This window comes from Eptatretus burgeri, chromosome 4, assembly GCF_056783735.1.
Source record: "Eptatretus burgeri isolate ZD-2024b chromosome 4, Ebu_testis_v1, whole genome shotgun sequence".
Taxonomy (NCBI): Eukaryota; Metazoa; Chordata; class Myxini; order Myxiniformes; family Myxinidae; genus Eptatretus; species Eptatretus burgeri.
In genome coordinates, this window is record NC_140964.1 from 85,867,794 (window position 1) to 85,880,141 (window position 12,348).

At 39.3% G+C, this 12,348-nt stretch overlaps 1 protein-coding gene across 5 annotated transcripts in view; it reads left to right on the forward strand.

Annotated features, from left to right (window-relative positions):
• Positions 1-9,715, forward strand: part of ADAM11 (ADAM metallopeptidase domain 11) — a 266,893-nt gene extending 257,178 nt beyond the window's left edge. For all 5 annotated transcript variants that reach the window (XM_085879155.1, XM_085879152.1, XM_085879151.1 and 2 more), the window contains 2 exons: positions 5,829-5,955; positions 6,469-9,715. In XM_085879155.1, coding sequence (XP_085735281.1) covers positions 5,829-5,955; positions 6,469-6,489 — 148 coding nt within the window. In that variant the 3' untranslated portion in view covers positions 6,490-9,715. The remainder of the gene's footprint in view (positions 1-5,828; positions 5,956-6,468) is intronic.
• The last annotated feature ends 2,633 nt before the right edge of the window (positions 9,716-12,348 follow it).

Here is a 12,348-nt window from a genome sequence, read left to right on the forward strand (position 1 = left end):
CACAATGAGTTGTGCTGTCGGATCTTGAATAAAATTTAAAACTGTACTTAAAAGCCAAATTGATTTAATTTTTTTTTTGTTATTTTGTTTTTTGTATATTTTTGGTCAGTAATGCAAGGTTTGTGTCTGTCTGGTAGCTGTCATGTGTGATCGTAACCTCTGTCTGCAGCAGAGGGTCGCTCATTCTTCCAGTCTGTGTCCCGTGCATAAATAGGCTACATACCGCTCTTTGCAATTACAGAAGCCTTTTTTATGAATGTGGCTGACTGTTTTTACTGTGTTATTCATCAGAGTGTAAATAATTAATTTGTGATGCCAGTTTAGTTTCGTTTAGTTCTGTTTAGTTTTAACAGCTGGTAGTACCTTGGCGTTGACCAATGTGCTCCAGGCACTGTGGATTTTTTTATGCGCTCCGTGACATCACTGCAGTGTGTTTCAAGTGTGAGTCGGGAAGGGGGTCGCGAACCACAACTTAATTTTTTTGGGGGGGTCATGGCTCCAAAAGGTTGAGAACCACTGCTTTAGGGAACCATCTACTTTGCAAGAACTCCCATGAAATGTATTGTGGTCCTTTATGTCCAGGGATGGAATCACCCCCAATGCAATCACTTTGAAGTAAACTTCAGGCTTTTCAAAAATAATAGGATCATTCAACAATGATGGGGTCTCCATGGCCGGAAATCTCAACCTTTCATACCAAGCTTACATGCTTCTTCCTCTGAGACAGGTGCTTATGCATCATTGTCCCACAAATAAAGCATTGCTTACTCGATGTGAATGAATAAATTAACCTCCGGATGGTCAATTTCGTGAGATGCAACAGAAAACAATCGCAACACCACGGTTGAGGCACACTTCCATTGAAGTGAATGTATTGGTTTGTTTAAAGTTTTTATTTTAAAACATGACTCTAAGACCTTTTGAGGAGCATGGAGGACACAGATGTCCGTGGACATCAATGTATATTTCCATTAATTACTAGTACATTGGTGGACAGTGAACAGACACGTATCGGATTGGTTTCCTACTTCATAAGCGAGGGGTTCCAATGGGAACACCAGCAGGATAACCTCTAAATATATGATATAACAATACGTAATTATAATGAAAATAATAATAATGATCTCAACAAATGGCTTTATGGCATGAGAGGAAAGATGATATCTTGTATCATGAAATGAAGATGAGATTTCCTTTCACTATACTGTATCACGAAAGGGTTAGCAGGATGGTCTAACTCGAGGTACACACACACACACACACACACCTCTACGCTGCCTCGCCTGAGTTTGAATCTCAACACAGCTATAATCGGGTGGTTCATCAATATGTGTGCTATCCATCAGATGGACGTTAAACGGGAGTCCCGTCTGACAGTATTCGTTGGTGGATGATAAAGATCCCATGGTGTCCTTCGTGAAGAGAAATGAAACGGAAAACCAAGAAAGACCCCGAAGAAGTAAAGAGCAAAGATGGAGTCATCGGGTTGAAGTTGGATCGGGTTCGGGTTTCAACCATTACTCCACAACCCTCAAACCCATCCAGGTGCAGCCAAATGAGCCTTCCAGAAAATTTTCTGCAAGAATTTATTTCTCCTAAGAAAGATAGATAGTGAAAAGGAGGAATTTTGAGATGAAAGAGAAAAAAAAGCAAGAATTAGAATGAATAAAGAGAATTATAAAATAAAATAGAAATACCAAGACCACTGGACCTGTAGCTAATCTGGGCCCTAGCCGAATGTTGTAACCCAAATTTGGTAGAATTCTGACAGGTGGGTTTGGAGAAAAATATTTTTGAAGGAATTTTTGAGATTATCCAAAACTTTTATGAAGTCTGCCATTTTGACACATTTCCGGTCATGTGATTGGCATGACCTCCGTAATTTAACATCACGACCTTGTCCAAATGTTGTAACCCAAATTTGGTCGCATTGTCATGGGTTGGTCTGGAGAAGAAGATTTTTAAAGGAATTAATGCGATTTTCCCAAAAGTTGACGGTCGGCCATTTTGACACACTTCTGGTCACGTGATCCGCATGACTTCCACAATATAATTAACATCCCTATCCTACCATAATGTTGCAATGCAAATTTGTTGGCATTCTGACAGGTGGGTCTGGAGAAGATGATTTTTAAAGGAATGCAATTTTCCCAAAAGTTGACGAAGTCTGCCATGAAATGAACTGCTTATGTGCACGAGTGATGTTTGTCATTAAAGGAAATATGAAGATCGCATGAAAAATATGCCATTTGTATACAAATGCCCTTTGTACACAAATGGCATATTTTTACCATTTGTGTACAAAGGAAATCACATGACCTGCCATCCTTTTGAGGTCGGCAAAGTGAGTAACAGCTTGCTTGGGGTAAGAGATCACCTATGTGATCCGCACGACTTCCACAATATAATTAACATCCCTACTCTACCATAATGTTGCAACCCAAATTTGGTTGCATTCTGACAGGTGAGTCTGGAGAAGAAGATTTTTAAAGGAATTAATACAATTTTCCCAAAAGTTGACGAAGTCAGCCATTTTGACACACTTCCGGTCACGTGATCAGCATGGCCTCAGAAATATAAAATTAGGACCGTGTCCTAATGTTGTGACCCAAATTTGGTCGGATCATGATTGGTGGGTCTGGAGAAGAAAAATTTTGAAGGAATTTATGCGATTTTCACAAAAATTGACGGTCAGTTATTTTGACACACTTCTGTTTATGTGATCAGTATGCCCTCCACAATTTAACATCCCTACCATGGCCGAATGTTGCAGCCCAAATTGGGTACCATTCTGACTGGTGGATCAGGAGAAGAAGATTTTGAAAGGAATTTACAGGACCACCATTTTGACACACTTCTGGTCAACTGATCGGCATGGCCTCCGCAATGTAACATCAGGACCCTGTCCTTATCCTGTAACCCAAATTTGGTAACTTTCTGACTGGTGGGTCTGGAGAAGAAGATTTTTGAAGGAATTTATGCAATTTTTCCAAAATTCACTGTCGGCCATTTTGACACATTTCCGGTCACGTGATCAGCATGACCTTCGCAATTTAACATCCATGTCCTGGCCTCATGTTGTAACCCAAATTTTTTATCATTCTGATTGGTGGGTCTGGAGAAGAAGATTTTTCAAGAAATTTACGAAGTTGGCTATTTTGACATACTTAAAGTCATGTGACCGGAACGAGCTTTGCAATTCCTGTTATCAGTCAAGTGAGGAATGTTGCTGCAAAATTTCAGCTGGATCGGCCTAGCAGTTTGGCTGGAGAAGTCGTAAAAGGAGACGGACGGACAGACGGTACACGATGACAATACCTTACCTGGAATGTAAATTCCAGATAAGCTAAAAATTAGAAGGAAATGTGAAAGTCCTTCCTCCTCCTGAAAGATTGAGAATCCTCCGTCGTGCAAAGTCCTTCCTCGGCCCACCTGAGCTCCTGACCACTTACAAAGCTTTCGTCCGCAGCGTGATGGAGCACTGCTTTCCCCTCTGGGCTGGTGCTCCTACCTCCCACCTTTCTCGGCTTCATGCTGTGGAAACCAAGGGATTTCAGATCATTGGCATCTCCCGCAATGACGCTGTCTTTGGGCCTCTCACTCTCTCACCGCAGGCTGGTCGGTGGTCTTTCTGTCTTCGACAGCCCCCTCTCCAGCCTTGCCCCCCCCCCTGCTCTCTCTGCGATTTGTCCCCACCACATTTCCGCAGGGCGCTCAAGGTCCACCAACAACCCCTTTCTGGTAAAACTACCAAAATCACGAATCACTGCTCACCTTCACTCTTTCATTCCTATTTTTTCCCAGCTTTGGAATACACTCCCTCACTCTATTCAATCCCATTCTTCCCTCCAGGCCTTCAAAACAGCTGTTCACCACCACCTATCATCTTTTTTATCATCCCCCATCCAAATCCTCGATCTTTTTTACCCCCGATAATCCACCCAAGCCCACCTCCTTCAAATTCCCTGCTTTCCTTCCTGAAAGTCCCTGTAATGTCCATCTTCTATTCCCCCATGTTCCCCGCCCCATCCCTCTCCCTTCCACAGATCTCCTAATGTCTCTGTTCCCTACTGTTTTGTCCTTCCCACTCCTTCCCACTCCTGCCCCTCTTGTCTCATGTTCCCGTTGCTGTGCGTTGTGTGTTCGCTCTCACACAAGCCTCGTCAAGGTATACAAAAAAATTAATAAAATTACCCCCGTGCGGGAGTGACGGTCATCTCTGCGAGAAAATATATAGCCTCCTGAAGGTAGGGCAGTTTTTGCAAACTTTGAAGTCACGTGACGCGAAAACGAAAGCGAATATCGAAAATCCAGCCTGACAAAACTTAGATATTGTCCCATAGATTTATATGCCACAATCAAATTCAAGAACGCTTGAGAAATGTAGGAGGAGATAGATTTTGAAAATTGTCATTTTCGCATTTTTTGCCAACTTTGAAGTCACGTGACACGAAAACGAAAGCGAATATCGAAAATCCGGCCTGACAAAATTTAGATATTGTCCCATAGATTTATATGCCACAATCAAATTCAAGATCGCTTGAGAAATGTAGGAGGAGATATATTTTGAAAATTGTCATTTTCGCATTTTTTGCCAACTTTGAAGTCATGTGACACGAAAACGAAAGCGAATATCGAAAATCCGGCCCGATCAAAATTTAGATATTGTCCCATATAATAGATTCATATGCCACAATCAAATTCAAGATCGCTTGAGAAATAGCGGAGGAGATAGAATTTGAAAATCGTCATTTTCGCAACTTCAAAGACCTCGTGACCTTGACCTTGACCTTCGGTGACCTTGAAAGTCATACCATCGTGTACGTCTCATCGACCTCTATCAGGATCACTAATGACCAGATCTCCCGCTTCAACTTCATTGTGAACGGACAGACGGATCGTCACCTCTCCTCTCAACACCAATATTATTAGGTCATGCTCAAAGAGATGACCTAAAAAGGAACAAAGAACAAAACTGTCGGGAATACCCCAGACAGATCTAATTCAGCAGTTACTCCCCATGCTCAAACGCAGCAACATGTACAAGCTATCACATGTCCATCAGCAGGAAAGCACAGTCCACACAGCATCAGTGTATGGTACAAGCATAATGAAACAGAAGACCAAGAAGGGACCCAAAGAAGTAGAGAGCAAAGATGGAGTCATCAGGAACAACCTGGATCGGATTCAGGTTTCAGCCATTACTCCACAACTCTCATACCCATCCAGGCGCACCCAAGTGAGCCTAAACGAAAAATTTCTGCAAGAATTAACTCCTCCTTAGAGATGCCTGACCTTGGAGATGCCATCGCCAACACCATGGCTAAATTCAAAATTCCTGCCCTAACCAGCAGAGAGCACTGCATCAGCAGCACAGCTGCACCCTAAGGCAACAGCCTAATGCTGCATATAACCTGAAGATGAAAATTAGTCGGTTTTAATACTTCCTGTTTGTGGCTGGTGATCACGTATTATATCACATCAAAAACGAGGAAATCAGATCATCTACATTCCATCAATTCAATCGATTAATTCCTTTCATCATCTGGAATGCTAACCCAATGTACCCCTTACTTAATTTGATGAGGAGTGGGGGGGTAGAGTTGGGAGGGGGGTGGAGTAAGGAGAAATGGAGTGGAGTGGCATATGTCTGCCCTTTATTTATATTTAACTTCCATTGCTGTCCATTTGAGGCTCGCTTAAATGTTAAAATTGCCCAAACTGTCTCCATTTAGACATTGGCTGACATCGATTTGAATAAAGAATGGTAGATATACGAGTTTTCCTCTTATTGGCTTGTGATACAATTGCATTGTTATTCCTCATAGAAATGCTTCACCCAGCAAGTCTCTGTCAGGTTCATCTGCCTCATTCACGTCTCGCAGAGAGCCATATCCACTACCACCTTTGCCCAATGAAGTGCCCATCCATCCCAGTCGGACGAAAAGCCCCATGGTAAGTCAAGCAGCTTGTAAACCTCACAATCTGTTGCAATTGGAAGTCGTTTATCCACACCCTTTTACACTGTATGCCCATTACAGTAATACACCACCTATTTATTATTTAAACACAAAGGAAGGAGGGTTGGGTCCGGATTGGGGGAGGTGTGTGGGGGTGGCAGGTAAACTGGGAAAATTAGAAGAGCGAGAGAGATGGATTGATGAAAAAGAAAAAGGGAAGTTAGGAAGAATGCAAATATGATGGGAGAATCACAACTTCTGTCATAATAAATATATTGTGTCACCATCCATTGCACTATCAATCCCTTTATAATTAACAGCCTGTCACTACTGCAGCCATTGGCATAACCACAGCCACTTTAGCTCTCATTGTCTTTTTCTTCACTTTTTGCAAAAACAATTTTTTTTCTTTCTCAATCCCTCCAATCTCTATTATGTAGACTAACCGTCATATTTTTGTTTTTGACTGTCAATTACACAATCCATTCAAATATATTTGTTGTTGCAGCTGTTCGAGACATCCATCTGATGGCGTCATAAAACACTTACAGCACAAACCTGAGATCTCCTCCCAAATGAAAATCTTCTTGAGTTATCCTCTGCAAAATAAAGTTTTGGTGACTTTAAAAAAAATGTAAAAATTTTTTAACCTTAGTTAAAATTGGTTTCTTAAATTTAATTGAGCAACCTGGCATTGTATAATACACCAACGATGTCATGTGAAATTAGGTTTTCATTGAATTATGTAAGGGCGCAGTTGGTTTATGCCTTGCGATAGTGAAATCAAATTGGCTATATACCTTTCATGTTTTTCATGATGCGTTTGTTCCACATTATTTTTTCCCCCACTTCTTCATGAAATGCACTGAAGATGTGACAAATTTGGAATTTGAAAGTTCTCATAAAAAAAAAAAAATCTGGATTTTCAACTTCATTTTCTTTTCTTTTCTCCATCAAGTTTTATATAGATTCATGTTATTTCATCTTTTGCTGAGTATGGACAGTGCTGTATTGTCTTGATCACAATGACCTCTACAGAGCATAAAAGAAACAATATGTAGAGATGATCATTATAATCTGATATTATAATGATAGGTCACTTCATGTAAAGAAGAAAAAATACTTTACGCTATGGGCAAAGTTGAATTGTTTGCAACCACAGCCTTAATGATATCATGAAGTTAAATGAGTTGTTTGTGAAAGTGAGGATTTGATGACAACTTGAACTTCTAATTGCAATAACAAAGCATGTCTGGTTTAGGCAGTTCAAATGTGAACAGATTTTGATTTTAATGCAATGAACTATTTCACAGAAAACAAAAATGATCCATGAGAAACACATTTGTAAATGATACAATTCCCTATGAAGATTGAATATCTATCATCAGGTTATTTCACTGCCATGCCTGATGGTGGTTTAGCAATTAAGGTGGTTGGCTTTGGATCTTAGGGTCCTGAGGTCAAGCCCCAGCCATACCAAAATAAAAACAGATAGGTCGACTCAGCCTGTCATCCTTTTGAGGTCGGCAAAGTGAGCAACAGCTTGCTGGGGGTCAGAGATCAATAACGGTTGATCTGCGGAGAGCAGTGCCCTCCCCCCTCCCACCCCTCTACCCAAGTGGTAGAAGCCAGTGAACGAGGATCCTTCGGGTCACCTTCAACTTCGGTTTTCCTAACCTTACCTTATCTCACTGCACACAAGCATGTTTGTAATGCATGAAGATTTTTTAATTGTTGTTTCCATTCTCCACAGCCTTAATCTGCTGCACAGCTTTTAGATAAAATTGATATAACTAATATAATGCACTTTCAATAAAATGTATAATACACAATTACACGTGGATGCCGGCATCATTTAACAATATCCCCCTTCCGCCACGCGGCGGGGGATAAAAAAAACTATACTCTTTCAATCCCCAGATTATATCTGCTTTTTAATCTTTTTTGCAGAACATTTTTCTGACTGAAAGTGATACAAAGCTTCAAAAGATAACTTTAAGTTATTTGTATTAAAATTTAAGCTTAAAGGCTTTACTGCAGTATTTTGTGTTGTTTCTCTTTTGAAACAACACATGAGCATCCCTTTGGACAGATGACACTCAGCCTTGCCGTAAGCGGATTTCCATAGCCCTGAAGTTGCCAACCACCCTCAGCAATGCTTGGCATATATGGCGATCGTGACGAGCAAATTTGAGTTTTTATGGAAACCAAGGGGTGGGATTTTGAAAATCTGGAAAACACTGGCACACAATAGCACCGCTTGCTATTTGCAACTTCTTTACATGAAGTTTCACATTCACAAGTGGGTAGCAGCGAATGAGGCAACCAGCTTAGCACCCCCTTGCAAAGGAGAGTGCACTCGATGCAACACTGTTTGCGAAACAGTAGGATACGTTTATAGTTGGGTGCTCTTTTATCGGGCAAACAAAGCCAGGTAAGGGCACAGGCTATTCTCAGTTGAGGACACTACCTATGCTGTTCGATCAGTCCAACAGCTACTGTTATCTGATGAAGTGATCTCCTTTATAGAGATTCGCAAAGGAAATGGCACCGAATATTCAGTTGTAACATTTCTGCAAAGGAACCCAAAAGGACCTTTCAAAGGCCATTCCGTTATTCGGTGATTTGCCATTAGCACTTTGCCAGTGAATATTTGAAACAAAAGTCATAAACTTTCAGCATCCTTTGGAATAAGGGTCTGTCAAGAGGGGAAAATAATATTGAGTCAATGACCCATACATGGTTAATTCACAAACAAAATGGATCTTTACTGTCAACATCACCACTCGAACAATTACAAGCGCAAGATTATTTAGATTTTTTTATGCAATTTTTAAAATAAATATGGAATCTAATACTCATAGTGGAGCTTGTACAGCAATCACATGCAGGACAAAGACTGAAGAAGGTGTCATGCCTTCATGTGAATTACAAGGATAATTCTGTCATGCAATTACAACCTGGGTTCTTTCATCATGAATAATTGCTTCAGTTGGTAATACTGTACGAAGTAAAAAAGCAACCAAAAATTGATGAAAAATCCTTATCCTTGTTGAGTTTACATGAAACGATGTGGAATAGTGAGTACACTCTGCTTACCATGATTAATAATGATCATTGCAAATATTCCAGATCTCACCACCATCCAGGTGATGTGAAATGCATTTTTTTTTTTTAAAGGTGCTAAATCATAAGAGATACGCATGCCGTCCGTGTATTTACCAAAAAGTTATGCAATGAATCCACATAATTCTGTCATTTTTCGATGTCTATTGTGCAAATTACATCAAACGATGTCTAATTCACATGTCTGTTCACATTGCCATGTCATGGGTTCACTTAGAAGACATGTATTCAAAGACTGACCTTCCCAAACATCTAAAAAATACTTCCGGTCTGAATCAGATGGTTCTCAATCATAAAATAAAAACCGACTAGCACATGACAGCAAAATGTTCTTTCTTTTCACCACTCATCTTATTTTGTCAAAGGTAAGAAAAGAAATGTGATCACCCAGTTATGTACACAAAGAGGTTCCAACTCATGCTGGTCGGTGAAACCATGGTGATCTCCCCCAAAATGGAGCAAAATGCAGAGATTGCAAGCGCTCTTTACAGATCTCTCAATTTGCATTGTTCATAAGAAAAAAATATATACAATTACCAGTTAAATGAATTTTTACTCTTTTATATATTTTTTGAATGAAATATAGAATGTACCAAAATTGTGTCAATAAAATACTGTCCTAATTATCATCTTATTTGATTGAGAATTTATATTTAATGACTTAATGTCAATAAAAGGATAACAACCACCTTTATTAATTTGATCATTCTTCCATCTGTGGCTGATTGAATTTTCATTCAAGTGCAAGAGACAGTCGAGTCTGGCAGCTACAGGGAACAGCACCATGGAACATTGCTTCAGTAATTTTAGTGAATTTTAATATTTTTACCGAAAGCTTGCCTGTATGTTGAGTGCAGACAATATGGGATGTTCGAAATGACATAGGAATGCTAAATTAAGCCTTTTGCACATGCGCCGTGTGTTTGTTTACACTGGCTCATTTCTGCTTGCCGGACACTTTTAATCTGCCGTTGCTAACACGAAATCTGTTATTCAAATCGTCGTTTAAATATAATTTTCACCGTTTAGACAATGGAGTGACAATGTCAGTGAGTTTATCATAATTGTTATGTTTCTGAATGCAAATTATACTCACAGAAATATGGGATATATATATATATATACAGTGGCCTGCATAGTAGTCACCGCCGACCACGTTTAGATGAATCATGTTGAAACAATTTTTCCAAATGAACTTTTTTTAATTCATAACTGAAGAGATCAAATGAAACTGTTATAGTTGAAGGAGGTTACATGTCAGGAATACCTGCAGAAAATATGCACAAATAAAAATTCACTGGTTGTAAAAGTATTCAGCACCTTAGGTTAGCACTTGGTGGAAGCAATTTTTGCAGCAATGACTGCTACGTGTCTTTTTGGGTATGACTCTCCCAGCATCGCACAGTGACATGTTGAAATATTTGCCCATCCTTCACATGAAAATTGTTCTAGCTCTGCCAAGTTTGATGGGGATCGTCGATGAAATGCAATCTTCAAGTCTCGCCATAAATGTTCAATTGGGTTTGAGTCAGGACTTTGACTGGATCACTCAAGAACATTTATTTTCTTCTTATTCAGCCACTCCAGTGTGACTGGCTTTGTGCTTCGGATCATTGTCCTGCTGAAATGTGAATCTCCTACCCAGGTTCAGATTCATGGCCGACTCAAGCAGGTTTTCATCAAGAATTCTCCCATACTTTGCATTGTCCCAACTGATTAAAAGCAGCCCCATAACATGATACTGCAACCACCATGCTTCACAGCAGGGATGGTGTTCACTTGGTGATGTGCAGTGTTTGGCTTGCACCAGATGTAACGCTTTGAATTTAGACCAAAAAGTTCAATTTTTGTCTCGTCTGACCAGAAAATTTTTCTTCACATTATTTCTTACCACCTCTCCAGAGGCCAGCTTTGTGAAGGGAACAGGATATTGTTCATTGATGAACACTGAACCCCTTCTGGGACATAGAGGCTTGCAGATCTTTCAAGTCATTGTTGGATTTACAGCGACATCCCAAACAAGTTTCCTCCTTACCTGAAACTTGAAATTTGAAGACCATTTGCATATGAGGTCACCAAATTCAAACACATTAATTTTGAGGTAGATTTCGGCCAAGAGGTCAATTTGGGCCAAATTTTCTATATCCTCAATTTTCATCTGATTGAGTTGAAATCTGAAAAGTATTTACATATCACGTCACTGAATTCAACCATCTATTGTTTTTGGCGTTACCATTGGCAATAAGGTCAACATAGGCTAAATTTCCAAAATCCTCAATTTTAATCCAATTAACTTGACATTTGAAGAGCATTTGCATATCAGTCAATGAATTCAACCACCTATTAATTTTAAGGTAAACATAGGCCAAAAGATCAAAAAAGGCCGATTTGGGCCAAATTTTCTAAAATCCTCAATTTTCATCCAATTGAGTTGAAATCTGAAAAGTATTTACATATCAGGTCACTGAATTCAACCATGTATTGTTTTTGGCGTTACCATAGGTGATAAGGTCAACCTCGACCAAAAGGTCAACATTGGCCAAATTTCCAAAATCCTCAGTTTTAATCCAATTAACTTGAAATTTGAAGAGCATTTGCATATCAGTCACTGAATTCAACCACCTATTAATTTTAAGGTAAACAGAGGCCAAAAGATCAAAAAGGCCAATTTGGGCCAAATTTTCTAAAATCCTCAATTTTCATCCGATTGACTTGAAATTTGAAGATAATTTGCATGTCAGGGAGATGATTTCAACCACCTATTAATTTTGAGCTAAACTTCAGCCAAAACGTCAAAATAGGCCAAATGGCCAACCATTTTTGCATGAATAATATTTCTGTGAAAAATGTGTTGTTTTACTTTGTACAAGCTAAAATACACACTATTGGATGAAAAACGCGTTTCTCCATCAGAATAGTGATTAAGAACAAAAACCTGGGTCAGAACAACCTAATGTGTTGATAAAAAAAACCCCTTGTATGAGCTAAATAGACCGTTCTTTTTTCATGAATACAGTTTCTTGTGTAAAATGTGTTGTTTTGTACAAGCTAAAATACACACTATTTGATGAAAAACAGTTTTGCATTGGAATAGTGATTTGAAACAAAATTTGGGTTGGACAAAGCTATTTGTTATTAAAAACGCTTGTGTTAGGCAAATTAAACCATTTTTGCATGAAATGAGGTTTCTGTGAAAAATGTGTTTTGCTTAGAATAAGCTAAAAAAAAAAACACACTATTTGATGAGAAACACTCATTTCTC